The following is an 18,976-nucleotide window of genomic DNA, read 5'->3' as shown; positions in this document are numbered from 1 at the left end:
AATTAATTAATTAATTAATTAATATGTAGTGCTGAGAATCAAACCCAGTGCCTCACACATGCCAGCAAGTGCTCTACCACTGAACCACAACCACAACCCCCTAGACAAGGTTATTTTAAAATGTATATGGAAAGCCAATGGAACTAGAAGAACTGAAAAAAAAATGTTTTAAAAAGAAGAAGAAAGTAGGAGAAATCAGTCAATCTTAAGACTTATTATATACCCAGAATAATCAAGACTGTGGTATTGACAGAGGGATAAACAAATGATAAATGGAACAAAATAGAGAAACAGATCCATATAAATATGTTCAACTGATTACTTTTTACAAAGGTGCAAATGTAATTCAATGGGGGGAAAGACAGCCTTTTCAATAAATGGTTGCTGGAACAATTGGACATCCATAGGTTAAAAAAAAACATAGTGAACAACAAACCTAAGTTTTCTGCCTTATTCAAAAATCAACTTGGTCTGGGGTTGTGGCTCAATGGTAGAGTGCTCACCTAGCTGCGTGAGGCACTGGGTTCAATCCTCAGCACCATGTGAAAATATAATAAAAGTATTGTGTCCACCTACATCTAAAAAATAAATATTAAAAAAAACATAAGGGGCTGGAGTTGTGGCTCAGTGGTGGAGCACTTGCCTCATATGTATAAGGCACTGAGTTCAATCCTCAGCACCAAATAAAAATAAAGGTATTGTGTCCATCTACAACTAAAAATATATAAAAAAAATTAACTCAAAATGTATTATGACTTTAAATGTAAAATATAAAATTATAACACATAGAATACCTTCAGGATCTAGTATAGGCAAAAAATTCTTAGATTGACATCAAAAGCACAACTCATGGGCTGGGGTTGTAGCTCAGTGGAAAGTGCTTGCCTAGCATGTGTGAGGCACTGGGTTCAATCCTCAGCATGACATAAAAATTAACAAATAAAATAAAGGCATTATGTCCATCTACAACTATAATTTTTTTTTTAGAAAGCACAACTCATAAAAGGAAAAATTGACAAATTAGTCTTCATCAAAATTTTAAAAATTTGCTCTGCAAAAATTAAAGACAAGTTACAGGAAAAGTAAAAGAAAATATATTGATAAACCATGTATCTAATAAAGGAATGGTATCTAAAATATATTAAAAGAAATAAAAAATGAACATGAAAACCCTAATCAATCCAATTAGAATATGGGTAAAATACAGGGCTGGGGTTGTGGCTCAGCAGTAGAGTGCTTGCCTAGCACGTGCAAGGCCCTGGGTTCAATCCTCAGCACCACATAATAAATAAATAAATAAATAAAGGTATTGGATCCAACTACAACTAAAAACATAAATATTAAAAAAAAGAATATGGGTAAAATACATGAACAGATATATCACCAAAAAGGATATACTTGGCTTATATAAAAATAGACATATAAGCAGTTTTTCAACATCATTAGTCATTAGGGAAATGCAAATTAAAATCACAATGAGATATCACTACACCTATCAAAATAGCTAAAGTAAAAAATAGCTTTTTTGGGAAGCTATTGGAAGGTGTAGCTCAGTGGTAAAGCACTTTGCCTAGCATGGATGAGGCCCTGGGTTTGATCCCCAGCACTTCAGGGGGAAAAAAAAAAGTGTCAACACCAAATGCTGGTGAGGTTGTAGGATAACTGTAGGTTGTAGCCACTCTGAAAAAATACTTGAATAGTTTTTTCAAAAAATTAAACTTGCAACAACCCAGCCATTGAACTCCTAGGTATTATTCCAAATCAATGAGGACCTATTAACACAAGAATCTATAATAGCCACAACTAGAAACAACCTAGATATCCTTCAATGGTGAATGATTACATTCATTCCATGGAATACTTTTCAGCAGTAAAAAGAAATGAATTGTAGCATACACAACAACCTGGATGAGGCTCCAGAGAATTGAGTGGAAAAAAAGCGCCAATCTTAGAAATATAATACACTGTATAAATACATTTATATAACATTCTTGAAATGACAAATTATAGAAATAGAGTGCAGATTAGTGATACCAAGGATTAGCAAGGTGAGAGATCCAGAAGGGAAGAGCATTTGCTTAAAAAACATCTTCATGATGCTGGAAGTGTTCTGTATCCTGATCATATCAGTGTCAATATCCTGGTTATGATCTTGTACCATAGGTTTGCAAGATGTAACCATTGGGGTAAATCAGGTAAAAAATACACAGGATTTCTTTGTTATTTTTTAGTTGTAGGTGAACACAATACCTTTATTTTTTATTTTTATATGGTGCTGAGGATCAAACCCAGTGTCTCATGCGTGCTAGGCAAGCGCTCTACTACTGAGCCACAACCTCCACCCCTTGTATTTTTTTTATAATTGTATGTGAGTCTACAATATCTCAAACCAGAATTTAAAAATTAGCTTTCATAATTGCAAAGCAAAAGAAACAAAAAGAATAAAGTTCTACATATATATGCTTAGAAGGATGTCAAGGGTATTTCCTTAAATGAAAAGATTAAACTTTTAGGATGTGGCAGTGAAGGCCTATAATCCCAGCAATTTGGGAATCTGAGGCAGGATGATCACAAATTTAAGGCCAATCTCAACAACTTAATGAGACCTTGTCTAAAAAAAAAAAAAAAAAAAAAAATGAGGGCTCAGGTGTTGGCTCAGTGGTAAAGCACTTACCTAGCATGCAGGAGGCCTTGGGGTCAATTCTCAGCATTGCATATAAATAAATGAATAAAATAAAGGTCCATCAACATCTAAAAATATTTTTTAGAATTAATAAATAAAATAAAACATGAAAAGGAAAATAGATGTGACTCAGTGGTTAAGGGTCCCTGGGTTTAATCTCCCATACCTACAAAACAAAAAGAGAAAACAATCCAAACCTTAAAAATGTATGAGTAGCCGGGTATGGTGGTACACGCCTATAATCCCAGCGGCTTGGGAGGCTGAGGCAGGAGGATCATGAGTTCAAAGCCAGCCTCAGCAACCGCGAGGTGCTAAGCAACTCAGTGAGACCCTGGGGAACCCTGTCTCCAAATAAATTAAAAAAAAAAAAAATAGGACTGGGAATGTGGCTCAGTGGTTGAGTGCACCAGAGTTCAATCCCGGGTATCAAAAAAGAAAACAGAATTAAGGATATGAAATTTTTTAAGTTGTGGGAGAAGCCAGGCACAGTGGCACACACCTGTAATCCCACATACTTTGTGAGCTGAGGCAAGAAAATCACAAGTTGGAGGCTAACCTAGACAACTCAGTCAGACCCTGTCTCAAAATAAATAATACTATGGGCTTGGGTTCTATCCCTAGGACTGCAAATCATTATATATATATATATAAGAGAGAGAGAGCAGAGAGAGAGTTGGAGCTGGGAAAAATGGCATGAGCCTATAGTCCCAGCTACTTGGGAAGTTGAGGCAAGAGGATTATTTGAGGCCAGGCATTCCAGGCCAGCTTGGGTAACATAATGAGACCCTGTCTAAAAACAAACACCAAACAAATAAGTAAAAATAGTGGGCATATACTGCATTCCAGAAAGATGCTGTTTACATTAACTCTGGTTAATGTTACTGTGTGCCTCTCTCACTAGCACCCTAGCCAGCACTGAATGTTATTTAAACTGTCTTTTCTAATTTGACAGTTGAAAGATTTATCATTATTGCTTTAATTGGCATTTCTTCTATCACCTGTAAGATTCAAATATTGTGCTGTTTTCTAAATCTAAAAATTCTTATGTCTTTTGAATTTCTGTTTTGTTTCTACGATCCGATCCATGTTACTTCAATTTCTGAATCAGAGAGTCAAAATTTTTTTTCCTCTTCTTCAATCTCTGGTTTCCCATGAGTCACCAACTATGGCTACTCCTTCCTTCGACAATGTTATTTGGTTTTGTCCTTTTCTTTCTTTCTTTTTTTTTCTTTTAATGACATGTTATGTGAGCAGCCTCATATCTTTTTTTTTCTAATATCTTTATTTTTTCACTTGTTTGTTTTTATGTGATGCTGAGGATTGAACCCAGCGCCTCACACATGCGAGGCAAGCTCTCTACCACTGAGCTACAGCCCCAGCCCCTGGTCCTCTTCCTTGTTGGGAATGCCACTATTACTAACCCAGGCCCACATATCTTTCATGTGCACTACTGAGAGCACCCTGACAATTCTCTTTGCTACTAGTCTCTCCTACTTGGATTTCTTTTCCTCCTGCTGCAGTAATGACTTCCAAAGCAATGTTTTATACACATCACTCCTTAGCCCATTAGACCAAGCCAGGGAGCCTCTGCGGGACATTTTGCCTTCTCAGTACCACTTCCCACAACTTCCTAGCTGAAAACTGCCACACACAGGTGGTCTCCAGACAGTTTGCCTACACTACTTTTCTGGGCCTTTTCCCCTTTCTTGGAATGTCCTTGCTGCTCCCCTTCTCTCTCTCCCATTCCCTATAAAACATTTTTTTTTCCTTGCTGGTACACAAGGAACCCAGGGCCTCGTGAATGATAGGCAAGTGCTCTACCACTGAGTTGCACCCTCAAACTGCCTACACTTTTTTTTATTTTTTGGTACCAGGAATTGAACCCAGTGGTGCTTAACCGTGGAGCCACATCCCCAATCTTTTTGTATTTTTTTTTTTTTTTTTAGAGAGAGAGAGAGAGAGAGAGAGAGATAATTTTTTTTAATTTTTTTTTTTTTAGTTTTCGGTGGACACAACATCTTTATTTGTATGTGGTGCTGAGGATCAAATCCAGCGCTGCAGGCATGCCAGGCGAGCGCTCTACTGCTTGAGCCACATCCCCAGCCCTGCTTTTTGTATTTTATTTAGAGAGAGGGTCTCACTGACTTGCTTAGGGCCTCACTAAATTACTGAGGCTGGCTTTGAACTTGCAATCCTTCTGCCTCAGCATCCAAGCCGCTAGGATTACAAGAATGTGGCACCGTGCCCAGCTCACCTACACTTCTAAGACTTGTTTCCATACTGGTCTCTCCCATGAATTTATCCCAGGTTTTCCCATTCTCTTAGATTTTCCATACTATCTAGCAATTGCTTTTCCAAAGTATAGAACATCACAGAAAAGTGGGTCATGGTTTTCCTCATAAGAAAAACAGGAAAGCAAGAAGAAAGAGATATTTTAGGATATACATTTTGTTTTGAACCAATGGAGTCTGGAGCAATGGCAGGATATTTATATAGAGTTTTCTGTTGGTCCATTGAAAATGTGAGCCCAGAATTGAGGAGAGAAATTGGAACTTAGAATATGAATTTGGGGGCTGGGGTTGTGGCTCAGTGGTAGATCACTTGCCTAGCACGTGTGAGGCACTGGGTTTGATCCTCAGCACCGCAAAAAAATTAAATAAATAAACATATTAAAAAAGAATATTGGTTTGGGAGTCATCTTCAGAGCTGACTGGGGATGCATCAAAATTTAGAATGTCGGGGCTGGGGATGTGGCTCAAGCGGTAGCGTGCTAGCATGTGTGCGGCCCTGGTTCGATCCTCAACACCACATACAAATAAAGATGTGTGTCCACCGAAAACTAAAAAAAAAAATAAATATTAAAAAATTCTCTCTCTCTCTCACCCTCTTTTAAAAAAATTAGAATGTCTATAGAAATGGGGGGAAATACCAAAGACAGTCTCTGGCAACACCTAAATCTAGATGTCAGAACGAGAGTTCAAGAAGAAGAAAAATAAGTGGTACTTAGGTATAGAGGGGGGACTCGAAAGAGGTAAAAAGTGGGTAGAAACAGAGTAGGCTACTTTTTTAAGACATTTGGTCAAACTAGTGGGCACAGTGGCACATGCCTATAATTCCAGAGACATTCGAGGCTGAGGCAGGAGGCTCATGAGTTCAAAGCTAGCCTCAGCAACTTAGCAAGGCCCTAAGTAACTCAGCAAGACTCTGTCTATAATGTAAAAAAAGACTGGGGATGTGGTTTAGTGGTTAAGCGACCCTGGGTTCAACCCCTAGTGCTAAAAAAAAAAAAAAAAAAAAAAAAAAAAAAAAAAAAAAAAAAAAGTTTGGACAATTGTGTAAAAAATGTAGAAAAACTGGGGAACTAAATCAATGTGTAGATCCAGGGGGAAAGAGCAAGAGCAAGTCAGGTAGAAACTACAAAAGGGACAAATAAAAGGGTAGAGTGGTCAAATATTAGGTGTGTGCCCAGGGCTACAAGGTTGTCTGGAAAGGGACCTGGAGAGAATGAGCCTGAGCAGAAGGGAAGAGAATGATAACCTGAGATCAGGGATGCTGGAGTGCATGGTCAACATGATATCCGGTCTCCAGCACCAAGGCAACAGCGGGAATGGGCCTAGGAGTGCTCAAGGAGGCAGAGACATGCCACTGGGGTGGAGAGAGGCTTCATCCTCAGTCACATTTGTCCTCTCTCTCTAATTATATATTCTAAGTGAAAAATGTCTGTATTTACTATACAAATTTAGCTTCTATTTTCCTCTTTTTCCTTGGTACCAGCATTGAACCCAGGGGCCTTAACCACGGAGCTTTGAACCCACATCACCATCCCTCTTTTACATTTTATTTAGAGACAGGGTCTCCCTGAGTTGCTCTGGGCCTCTCTTAGTTACTGAGGCTGGCTTTGAACTCAGGGTCCTCCTGCCTCAGCCACCCAAGCTGCTGGAAATATAGGCGTGTGCCACCATGCCCTGCGCAAAGTTAGCTTCTAACTCCCTTTCCTACAGGAATTGTGGAGCTGCCACTGCACCCAGAAAATGGTTAGTTAAAGAAAGGAATACCCTCTTGATGATAGTAGTTAGACATTAACAGAGTATGAGGGTGGAGACTGAAGCTGGGGCTGTAGCTCAGTGGTAAAGCACTTGCCTAGCATGTGTGAGACCCTGGGTTCAATCCCCCAAAACAGAGGAAACCACATATCCATGCTAGAGGAACTTACCAGAGATAATATTGCACAGTGTACCAATCAGGCCTGAATTTTAATTCTAGCTCTACTTCTTATTGGAGATTTAAAAAAAAAAAAAATGGAAAGGGCACACAGTGAACTCTCTCTCCTACACCCAGCACATGATTATTTATTTACTTCTATTTTCCAGAGGCAAGTGAGATTATTTTCTTTTGTTTACTTTCCATATTTTTTACAAGGCATACACACATAATATATGCACACACACACACATGCACAGACATACACTTTCATTCTTAGTTTTCATGGGGAATTAGTTCCAGCACCCCCTCTCCTCACTAATGAAGGTACCCTGATCCACAAATGCCCACCTCTCTTATAAGCAACAGTGTAGTATCTGCATATACCCTAGGTACATCTTCCTGTATACTTCAAATCATCTTTAGATTATTGATAACACCTAATAATGTAAATGCAAAGTAAATAGCTGTTATACTGTACTGTTTAGGGGGAAAGTCTGTATAAGCAAGTATAGATGCAATTTTTTTTCAAATATTTTTTACCCATTGTTGGCTGAATGCAAAACCCACTGATATGGAGGGCAATCTCCCTCTCTCTCCATATATATACATTCACACACATGATTTTTTTTTTTAAAGAGAGAGTGAGAAAGGAGAGAAAGAGAGAGAGAGAATTTTTAATATTTATTTTTTAGTTCTCGGCGGACACAACATCTTTGGTGGTATGTGGTGCTGAGGATCGAACCCGGGCCGCACGGAAGCCAGGCGAGCGCGCTACCGCTTGAGCCACATCCCCAGCCCCATGATTTTTTTTTTTTTTTTTTTTTTTTTTGGTATCGGGCATTGAACACAGGGGAACTTGACCACTCCATTGAGCCACATCCCCAACCTTATTTTGTATTTTATTTAGAGTCAGGGTCTCACTGAGTTGCTTAACACCTTGCTTTTGCTGAGGCTGGCTTTGATTCTCCTGCCTTAGCCTCCCAAGCTGCTGGGATTACAGGTGTGTACCACCATGCCTGGCATATATATAAATTTTTTGTATCATTTTAATTTTAATATTTTGAATTATATATATATATATATATTTTTTTTTCCTGTTTATTTACTTCTGGTGCTAGGAATCAAACCCAGGACCTTGTGCATGCTAGGCAGGTGCTTTACCATTAAGCTACAACTGCCAGCCCTAGCCCTTTCTTTTAAAATAAATAATAACTTTCCTATGTACACGTATGAATATACCCCAGAGAATCTCCACATCATGTACAACCACAAGACTGGGATCCTAATTAGAATAAGATATACTCCATGTTTTTTGTAAATATGTCAAAATAAACTTTGCTGTCATATATAACTAAAAAGAACCAATAAAATAAAATAATTACATTATAAAAATAAATAAATAATAATCTGTTTATTATCTTACTTTATTCAGTTAGTAATATTTCTTGGGCTGGGGCTGTGACTCAGCGGTAGCCCACTTGCCTGGCATGTGTGAGGCACTGGGTTCGATTCTCAGCACCACATGTGAATAAATGAAATAAAGGTCTATCAACAACTAAAAATATATTTTTTTTAAAAAAATATTTATTTTTAGTTGTAGTTGGACACAATACCTTTATTTCACTTATTTGTTTTTATGTGGTGCTGAGGATCGAACCCAGGGTCTCGCACATGTGAGTGAGCACTCTGCGGCTGAGCCACAACCCCAGCCCATAAAAATATATTAAAAAAAATATTTCTTAGGTGATATTGTTTCATATCAGAATAATGTAAAAAAATCTTCCTTATTCTTCTCCCTTCCTTCCTTCCTTCCTTCCTTCCTTCCTTCCTTCCTTCCTTTCTTTCTTTCTTTCTTTCTTTCTTTCTTTCTTTCACCAGGGATTAAACCCAGGGGCACTTCACCACTGAACCACATCCCAGCCCCTTTTCTATATTTATTTAGAGAAAGGGTCTTGCTAAGTTGCTTAGGGCCTCACTAAATTGCTGAGGGCAGCTTTGAGCTCAAAATCCTCTTGCCTCAGCCTCCTGAGCTGCTGGGATTACCACACCTGGCTCCTCATTCTTTTTTTAATGACTGCATAGCAATCCACTGAAGGGTGAACTATAATTTATTTAATCTATTCTTCTGTGTGTGTATGTGTGTGTGTGTAACTTTTAGCATTTTTATTGTTGTTGTTGTTATTATTATTTGTTTGTTTCTTTTTGAGGTTTCTTTTTGTGATGAAACCAGTGCTTCATACATGCCAGGCAAGTGCTTTACCACTGAGCCACATCCCCAGTCCATGGTCATTTAGTTTTGCATGTGCATTTGCGATTCTGATAGATATCACAAATTAGCTTCCAAAGAAATTGCATTGGTAGTATGTAAGAATTTGGGCAATTGCTTAATTTCTGACTCTCAATGTCCTTATATGCACCATAAGTAAAATAGTACCTTTTTCTTGACATTATTGTAAATATTACTGGATATAACAATGTTAAGTATTTGATGCTCTCCAAATAAGTACATTGTTTCACAGTATTTTTGAATTAGTAAGACATGATCCTTGCCAGGTAAATGGATATGATGGGACCTCCTCTCCAGACTGGGATTCTCTGACTAGGACAAGCAGCAAATTCTGCAGGAAATTAGCAACTCAGAGTTGTGGGCACTACTCCTCCCAGGGGTGCCATAGCATCAGAACATCTCAACCTTTCCATATGGCTTCTACTCACAGGTTCCTCCCATCTGAGTGATCGCACTGACTCAAAAAAATCCCAGTGGGATCAAGGATCCTTTCCTCTTATCATCTCTAAACTTAGGATGGAAGACTCAGGGACCTACATCTGTGAAGTGGAGAATAAGAAGATAGAGGTGGAATTGCAAGTGTTCAGACGTGAGTGGAACAGGCCTGGGATGCAAACGACACAATCCATCTCCCTTCCTCCCCTACTCCCACCTCTGCACCAAAACCAGGGCCTGAGCTAATGACACATCATAGCCTGCAAATGGATCATACTGGTCACTGAGACTTCTCAACCCTCCTCAGGCCTTTGGTCGAGGTTAAGGAGGGAGCAAGTCCTAGAGAAAGGGAAAGAAAAGAAATGGAAGCAACCAAGAGAAGAATAGAGAAAGACTAGGGAGGAGATGAAGATGTGGAAGAGAGTGAGATGGAGAAAGAGGGAGAGGAGAGAGAAAAGTCCTACCTTGGGCTGGGAGTGGGCCTCAGGATGTTGGGAAGAAAGGTAATATTGGGACAAGGGACAGTGGAGAAACATTTTTGGTTTCCTCTCCTCTTCCCGTCTCCTTGAGGATGGTATGAATGTGACACAGGTGATTTGCTTCCTCCACAGTAACTGCCAACCCGAGTACCTCTCTGCTACAGGGGCAAAGCCTGACCCTGACCTTGGAATCCCCTCCTGGTAGTAAACCTTCAGTGAAATTCAAGCAACCAGGGAATAAAATTAGTACTAATGTCAACGTCTTAGTACCCAATGTGGGATTCCAGCACAGTGGCACCTGGACATGCTTCATCTCCCAGGACCAGAAGAGTCTGGAGATAAAAATAAACATCTTGGTGTTGGGTAAGAAGTGGGGCTTTCTCTGCAGGCTCTCCCTGCTTAGGGGCTCCCAGGCTCACCCCCCGGCATTCTCACTGCCCAGCTGCTGGCTCTGCTGCTGGAGGGTGGGTCCAGACTCCCCTCGATTGAGATCTGTCCTGAGTAACACACTGGGCCCCTCCCCCTCCTCGGTAAGCTAATGACAGCCACCCCTGAGCATGGCAGAACTGGGGGAAGGAAGAGATAGGGAATATAAGGATGTGACAGGCCCCAAAGGAGGAATGGCAAAAGCATCTATTTTCTTTTTTGCCCCAGCTCCCAACCCCTACCAAGTTGGCAAATCCTCCTGCTCAAGGACACTAACCCCAGCAAGCCAACCCTAATGACTTTCTGTATTGCAAATGTATAATACTGAGTGAGAGAATTATAGGGAGACCAAGAACCCAGAACATGGGTTCTACCCCAGATTCTTATGTGCTTTTGTGACATAAGGCAGCATAGTGTGGTGATTTAGTGCACAGATTCTGATTTAAATCTTGACTCTGCCACAACCATGTATGTGTCCTCAAGCTAGGCATGGAACCTCTGTGCCTTAGTGTCTACATCTGTAAAATGTAACGGTGCTAACTGTGGCTGTGACAGTGCCTACCTGTCATCTCATAAATTGCATGTAGGACTGTGCCTGGTACACAGTAAGCTATATTTAAGTGTTAGCGCTTATTCTATGAAGGGTGATAACTTATGCACCTAAGGAGCACAGGCTAAATGGTTTCTGTGCTCCTGGAGTCTGGAGGAGGGAAAGTTCCCCTATCCCCTGTGGCTGAGCTGTTCTATAAAGACTTCTGGAAGCCATGGAAGACGGTCTGCTACAGGAACATGATGGATGAATGTTAGGGTGGAAGGGAAGATGGGAGAAACAAGAAGGAATATAGTACCTGACATGAGAACCTCCATGTGTGGGCTTACCTGGTCCTCTTCCATCTCTTTGCTGCCCTGCCACATGCCTACCAACCCTTTACTCCCTCATTTTCCTATCTCCTCCTCGCTCAGGGTTGTTCCCTTCCTATCTCCAGGTTTCCAGGAGACGCTCAACACAGTCTATAAGAAAGTGGGGGAGCAGGTGGAATTATCTTTTCCACTGAATATCGGAGATGAGGACCTGAGAGGGGAACTGAAGTGGCAGGCAGAGAGGTCTTCTTCCTCCAAGACCTGGGTCACCTTCTCCTTGAAGAATAAGCACTTTTCTGTGCAAAAGGTTACCCAGGACCCAAAGCTCCAGGTGGCTGAGAATCTCCCGCTGCGCTTCACCCTGTCCCAGGCTTTGCCTCAGTATGCTGGTTCTGGAGAACTGACTCTGACTCTTGACAAAGGAAAACTGCAGAAGAACGTGAAGCTGGTGGTAATGAATGGTAAGGAGTGGGCTGAGAAGAAGAGGGCAAGAGAAGGAAGTGGAGGGGCTGGCCCAGGGTACCCTCTGAGGCTGGCTAGGTCCCAAAAGGAGGTGCCTACGTCTTGCTTGGTTGATTGAAGTGATCAAGGGCCCTCTGAGTTTGGGCCTGGCATATTTGTTCCTTTTGATTTTGGTGTGGGGGACGTAACCCAGGGCCCCTGTATATGATAAGCAAGTATTCTACCACTAAGCTACACTTCCAGCCCTGGACTGGTTTTGAACTGAGTCTGAAATTTGTATATTCTTCCCCAATATCCATGAGACAGCCTGGATGTGGCTCCCTGAGAATCTCCAAAGGGCTTGGGCTAACAACCAGGGGTCTAGATCTGCCTCTGCCCAACCTTAGCCCTCTGTGATCCTGGCTAAGGCCCCTACCCACTGTGGGCCATCTTTCTCATCTTTTTAATAAGCTAACAATTTGTTCTGTTTATGATAGTAATGAAAAAATATCAAGCTTAACATTGAGTTCTTTGAATTCTTACTATAATAACTAAAAAAAAAAAATAATGGCTAACACTTGATGCTTAGTGCATGTGAAGCCCAGTTCAAATATTTTACATGTATTCATACATTTAAAATTATCCTCTGAGGTTTAGCTGTTAAACAACTTTCTCAGGGACATACATCTTATAAGAAGTAAAGATAGCTTGGATTCAAACCCAAGACCAGTGGAACTTACAAGCTGTTTTCTTCCTTACAATGGCACGAAAATGTGCCCCGAAAAGAGTAAAGAAGGCTACATGTGGAAAGGATCACTTTATTGTCCTACTGAATCCCCTTAGAGCTTGAAGGTACTAGGAACCCAGAGGGCCAGGCTCCTGGTCTCAGCCTCTTGTTCCTCTACAGTGACTTATCACCAGAATGACTTGATCTGTGAGGTGCTGGGACCCATTCCTCCCAAGCTGGTGCTGAGCTTGAAGCTGGAGAACCAGGAGGTCTCAAAGCCCGAGAAGAGGATTCGGGTGCCAAACCCCAAGGCAGGGATGTGGCAGTGCGAACTGAAAGATGGGGCCAAGGTTCTACTGGATTTCCAGATTGATGGTGAGGATCCAGGTTCCAAGGCCTAATCCCAAGATTGGGCCTCCTAGCTGTAGAAGCTTCCTGGGGTTTGTAGAGACCACCCAGTGCCCCACCCTCTCAATCCCTCTAAGATGGAAGAGTTATATGTATGGTGTTCTGGAGACACAGAGGTGAGGTGGGATATGATCCTGGGTCCCACATATACCTTCCAAGTTCCCACCTCCTTAAGGTTTGCAGCTGAGGAATAGGGCCTCCTTCCAAGAACAATCCTCTTTGACTTCTCTTCAAACCAGACATAAATACACACATATTCACACACAGGCCCCCAGGGTCTGAACTACTGCTTCTAGCTCTCTGAATACTCTGTAGTCTCTAAAATATATAATCCCTTCCCAGTTTTGCTCTCTCAAACCCTTTTGAGAGCCCTGCTTCCCTGATCCTTTCTCTTAGCCCTGGGGACCAGATCCTTGTTTTCCTCTCCAGCCGGCCCTCTGACCCTCTGATAGTGGTTGGTGTGCTGAGTATCCATCTCTCTTGCAGTTTCACCCACAGGGTTAGACCAGTACCAGCCAATGTTCCTGGCTGTCATAATTGGAGGCGCCTTGAGCTTCCTGCTCCTCGCCGGGCTCTGCATCTTCTGTTGTGTCAAGTGCCGACACCGAAGGGTAAGCAAGCCCTCAGGACCCACTCTGTCCCCCACTAGGCCCTTGAACACCTGAGGCTGGTAAAAACACATCCTGCATGTGTGACCTTTTCTGCCCAGCCCCTCACTGCAAATCAGGCCTTGTCCTGGATCCTATGCAGAAGGAGAAGAAGGAAGGAGTAAAGAGTCAATTCTAGGACAGATGGTCTTAGCCATAATAACTGCTTCTCCTCTACCAGCTTTCCCCACTCCTCCCTCCAAGGGGTGCCTACCTTCTGGAGGCCTGGAACCCTCATGACTCTCCTCCTTGTTCCTGGACAGCGCCAGGCAGAGCGGATGTCTCAAATTAAGAGGCTTCTCAGTGAGAAGAAGACCTGCCAGTGCTCCCAGTAAGGATTTGGGCAGAGTTGTAAGGGAAGGGAGGAGGGAGGGAGAGGAAAGGGAGAGAGGAGGAAAGGTGAGGACAGTGGGGGAGAAGGGAAGGAGATCTAAGAAGTTGAGAAGAGAAAGAAGGAAGGGGTAAGGAGGAGGGATGGTAGTGAGCCCACAGGGGCTGAGGGGAGAGGGTAGAGATGAGAATGGGCCCAAAGGGATGTGGAGGTGGTAGGAAGGAGGAAGGAGGAAGGTAGAAGTTGAGGGTGCAAGTGAAAGGGCAACAGGCCTGGGGCATTTCTGGGTGGGCCCTTAAGTCATGCCCAGACACTTTCACTGTGCTGGAGAAAAGTGGGGTCTGGGAGCCATAGAGGTCCTAGAATACAAAGTGACTTAGGGACACACTGGCTCCCTTTTTTTTTGGTACTGGAGATTGAACCCATGGGCACTTGACCACTGAGAAACATCCCCAAACCTTTTTATGATTTATTTAGAGACAGGGCCTCACTAAGTTGCTTAGGGCCTCAGTAAGTTGCTGGTTTTAAACTTGTGATCCTCCTGCCTCAGCCTCCCAAGCTGCTGGGATTATAACTGTGCACCATCGTTCTCAGCTCCCCTATTCTTTCTTCCTCTAGCAGGCTGCAGAAGACTCACAGTCTCACTTGAGGTGCAAGAGCCTGGGAGTTTCCCATGTGCATCCTCCCCAGCTATCTTCCTCGAACTTCCTCTTGGACTTGGGCCTGCAGACCAGATGAATGTAGCATATCCCAGCACCCCTGGCCTCCTCTTGCTTTCTTCCTCCACACTGACCATTGTTTCTCCTCTTTTGTTCCCAGCACCATTGGCAGAGTCTTGCTCTCAATTTTTCCTTAACAAAATCATTCTTCCCTATTTCCTTTTCTTCCAAATCCTAGCCCTTCTTTAATTACTTCTTCTGGACCTACTCCCCAGCTGTTCACTTAGATCCCAGGGCAGTGAGAAGGACCAGCCTTGCCTGGCATGAGGGCAGGCCTGGGTCTAGAAATATGCAACCCAAGACTGTCAGTTTGTTGGAGAGGAACCTGGCACCAAAGAGGGTGGAGATTTGCCCAACTGGTTAAGGACAAATACAGATCCAGGGACTCCTAAAGCCAGTCCCCATAGTCCCATGTTGCTTGCTTCTCACCCTATGTGAGCAGGGCTGTACCTTGATCCAAATAGGCTCAGGTACACAATCCATGTACAAAAACACTAGTCCACAGACAATTTCTTACACCTAAGCAGTTTATAAACCATTTTCTCATCTTCAATTTGACCCTTACAAAAACCCTGCAAGACTGATAGTGACAAAACCAAGATTATTATCTCTAGTTTTCCAGAAATGAAACCCAGAGAAGCAAGAAGATTCCCCACGGCCCTATAGCCAGCAAGTGCTGGAGTCAGGACTAACCCAGGTCTCCTCACCCCTGTACCACCGCTGTTTCTTAATGCAGGGACAAATACCACACAGATCTCTGCGGTGGCTAGTCACAGGTACCCAGCATGCACCTTTGGATCCACGGAAACACATCACCCACAGGAAGGCCTGTCTCAAGAGCTCAGGAACATGGGAGAAGATCTTAGTGTCTAAAACCCCCTCCTTTATCACCTGCTGGTCGTGAGGCTTGATACTGGAAGAAAATCCATTCAATTTTCTTAATCAGAACACAGGATGGGAGTATCGGCCCCTTGGGAGAGAATGTCCAGGGAACTGCCACTTACCATGTACAGAACCATCAGGAAGGCGAGCTGTGCTTAGGGGAAGAGGCAGGGAGTTATCCTCGGGTGACCCTCTGAGGGGACCTCCTATGAAAGGTGATGATGTTGGGCCTCAGCCCACCTCTTGTACCCTCCTTTTTCTCCCCCAAAACAATTCAGGACATGGGGAAATTGAGGTTATATGTATTCTCATTCCTTCCCTTCATGATCCATTTCTCTCAGGATCCCCAGCCTCCTATGCCTCTCTCCTTTCCCTTTCTTACCACCTCCCTCAGTCCCAACTCCTTGTCTGTTTTCCTTTCTCCTCTTTTTCTTTTCATCTTGCCTCTCTTACATACAGGAAGATCACCTATCTGCTGCCAGGGTCCCCATTGCTTACTTTATGTTTGTGCCTACTCCCAGTCCTAAGCTGACAGAAAATACAATAAAATTACTATGAAAAATATTGTGTGTGTGTGTGTGTGTGTGTGTGTGTGTGTGTGTGTGTGTGGAGAGAGAGAGAGAGAGAGAGAGAGAGAGAGAGAGAGAAGGGAGGATCCTTCTCTGGAGAGAACAGGAATCTTTGGAATCAGACCCAGAGAAGAGGTTGCCAGACCTGTCCCAGAAGGAAGGAGATGAAGAGATGAAGTTTCCCTGGGAAAAATCCCCACAGGCTGATTGCCCACTTCAACCACCCAAAGTGTGTGTGACTAAGACTTTGTAATTACATGTGTATGACAGGCCAAGGGGGAGATAATGTAGGGTTTATGTGTGGTTGGGAGAAAGGACTACAAGAAACTGCAATGTATGTTTGCAAATGGTGTGTGTCTCCAACATAAGCGTGTGCTTGTGTTCCAGTAGGAGGAAGCAGGATGTGTGTCTCACCACTCCCCAACTCCACCAGCAGCACCAGCTTGCACCACATGCCCCCTTACTCCCAAGAGCCTACAGTCCATGCCCCTTTGAACTCTACCCAAGGCACAGCCCTCACACGGAGGCACACAGTGACACACAGTGACACACGATGCCTCCTCCCCAAACAGCTAGCTCCTCAGTCCCCCAAAACACCAGCTGCCTCTCTGGGCTTGTGTTCGTGTTGAAAATCCGGGATGGGGTGGGGGCACAACACCAATCATTTCACCCATGAAGCCCGCTCCCCGCATCCTCCTCGCCCCCTCCCTCCAGCGCCTTCCTTGCCCCTCCCCCTCCAAGTCACCACCGTCCAGTTTCCCCGCCCTAACCTCTCCGCCCCCCACCCCAAAGCTGTCTTTCAGTCCCCTAACCCCGGCTACCAGGCCCGACGACCTCGGGAGAGGGGAACCTGGAGGGGCTGACAGGGGCAGAGACGGAGTGAAGAGCGGGCTGAGCCGGAGAGGCCGGGGCTGGGGGGAGGGAGGCCCGAGGGAGGGAGGGAAGAAGGAGGAGGGCGGGCGAGCCGGAGCCGGCAGGCGGCGGGAGCCCGAGCGAGCCGCGTCGGGAGTGCGTCTCCACGGCGGTGCTGGGCGCAGCCAGAGGTAAGACGACCCCGGCCCCGTCCCCCCAGCGTCGCCTCTGCTCTTTCCCCCACGCTGCCTCCTCTCCCCTCCAACCCGCCCCTCCTCCCCAGCCACCTGCTGTTTCTGCCCTGAAGAACGCGGTGGGTGACTGGAGGGAGGAGCCGCCTGACCTTACCCCTTCACCGCGAAGGGCGAGGGACCCTGTGGGCGTCGGAGCCCCTAGGATCCTTCTCTTTGCTTCTGATCTCTCTGTCCTTCACCTGCTTCTCTCTGCCCTTCACATCCTGCCTGCCTCCCTGCCTCCCTCTGACTCCCACCTCTAGCTTCCTAAACCCACCAGCTGGGCCTGGGGGTTGGTGTGTGGGAAGGGGTCCAAAGCTGTAGAGGAGGGTGGTGGTGGGGGCCTCCTGACCAATTCCCTCCACCTCCTTCTGGCTGGCCATTGCCATGGCAACTAGGGAGTACTGGGCTCCAGAAAAGAGACAAAGGTGGGGGTGGACTCGGACCTCTTCAGGAGGGCAAGGGTCTTCCACAGGAAATAGACGCTGACACTGTTGTGCCTGGTCTTATCTCATAGTTCAAAAGCCATTATGCCCATCTTTATAGCCTCCACTCTATTCAGAGTTTCACCCGATTTCCTCTTAGCCCCCTCCCCAGGGCACACTGAAGCTCAGTCTTACTAAGATCAGGCTATTCTCCTTTCCATCAGAGGGAAACTGAGGCTCTGGGCCAGGGGAGGAAAGCCTCAGGTCTCTCAGTGGGAGTGGATACCTTAATGAGCAGCGGGTTTTTCTTCTCAGCTTGCCTATTCCCGGCTCCCTACCTCCATCCTATCCCTCCTCCTTCTACGGTCTCCTCTCCAGGGGCTTCTGTGCTTTTCCTTCTATTTTCAGATACTATCACTTTGCCCCCTCTTTCTTTTCTGCTCAAACTCTCCTCCTTCTCTCTAGTTCCCCCTCTTTCCATTTCTGGATGATTCTGATGTCAGTGGTTTCCCCGCCTTCAGGTTTCCTAGCCCCCCCCCCCACCTCTGGTCTCAGCCTCCTTTCTCCCATTTTCCCAGATCCCTGAGTAGCTTGGAGGGAGGGTGATTATCCAGGCTTGGGGAAGTGGGGCTGAGCACCAAGACCACTGGTCCAGGAAACTGGCAGTAGGGGAGTTGGTTTACTGTAAACCCCCAAGAATAAACAAGTCATGTGTCTCCCATCAGTAGCTCTGAAGGGAGATTTGGGGACATGAAGATAGGGGTGGAGTAGTACTGAGCAGGGGATATTATAAGAAGGAATCTGGAAGTTGGTATGGGGAGGGCTAAAAAGGGATGGGAGACAGGAAAGTAAGAATACATTTTTCTCTGGCAGTCTGGAAGCATGGGTGCTCATATCTACGTGAGGTGTTTGGCCATCTAATTTCAGGCAGAGGAATGCTCTGAATCACTCCCTTGACTCACAATAATCAATCATTTCATTAGTTTAAAGAGAATGAAACTATTGGGGGTACAGGAAGCTGGTTAGAGAGCAGCCTAGACTCAAACTCTGCCCTCTCCCACATCTCATCTTTCCCTTGCAGCTTGTCCAGGTGGAGAGCCCCACACCCAAACCCTCGGGGCATCTAGAAGATTCACTGGTCAAGAACCTGAAGGAAAAAGAGACCTGCAAGTCTCAGCATAGGGACCAGAGTCCCCCAGCCAGCCTCATAGTTGGGAAAGTAGCCAGCTTGCCTCCCTCATCAATTACGGGGATACTTAAGGAAGGGCCCCAACTACCATGGAGGCTGAGGACTGCCTTTGCTGACCGTCAGTCAGCCTCCTCTCCTGCCCTGCCCATCTGACCTTAACTGGGTCAGTCATGCGAAGC

The 18,976-nt window shown here is 44.5% G+C and overlaps 1 protein-coding gene across 1 annotated transcript in view; it reads left to right on the top strand.

Moving 5' to 3' along the window:
* Window positions 1-16,033, top strand: part of Cd4 (CD4 molecule) — a 31,885-nt gene extending 15,852 nt beyond the window's left edge. Inside the window, exons 4-10 of the mRNA XM_026403301.1 lie at window positions 9,604-9,762; window positions 10,220-10,450; window positions 11,500-11,835; window positions 12,723-12,917; window positions 13,437-13,561; window positions 13,861-13,928; window positions 14,547-16,033. Of these exons, the coding sequence (XP_026259086.1) occupies window positions 9,604-9,762; window positions 10,220-10,450; window positions 11,500-11,835; window positions 12,723-12,917; window positions 13,437-13,561; window positions 13,861-13,928; window positions 14,547-14,577 (1,145 nt within the window). The 3' untranslated portion in view covers window positions 14,578-16,033. The remainder of the gene's footprint in view (window positions 1-9,603; window positions 9,763-10,219; window positions 10,451-11,499; window positions 11,836-12,722; window positions 12,918-13,436; window positions 13,562-13,860; window positions 13,929-14,546) is intronic.
* The last annotated feature ends 2,943 nt before the right edge of the window (window positions 16,034-18,976 follow it).

The sequence above is a fragment of the Urocitellus parryii genome, chromosome 5 (genome assembly GCF_045843805.1).
Source record: "Urocitellus parryii isolate mUroPar1 chromosome 5, mUroPar1.hap1, whole genome shotgun sequence".
NCBI lineage: Eukaryota > Metazoa > Chordata > Mammalia > Rodentia > Sciuridae > Urocitellus > Urocitellus parryii.
The sequence above is the reverse complement of the archived record's forward strand: the minus strand, read 5'-3'. Positions and strand labels throughout refer to the sequence as shown.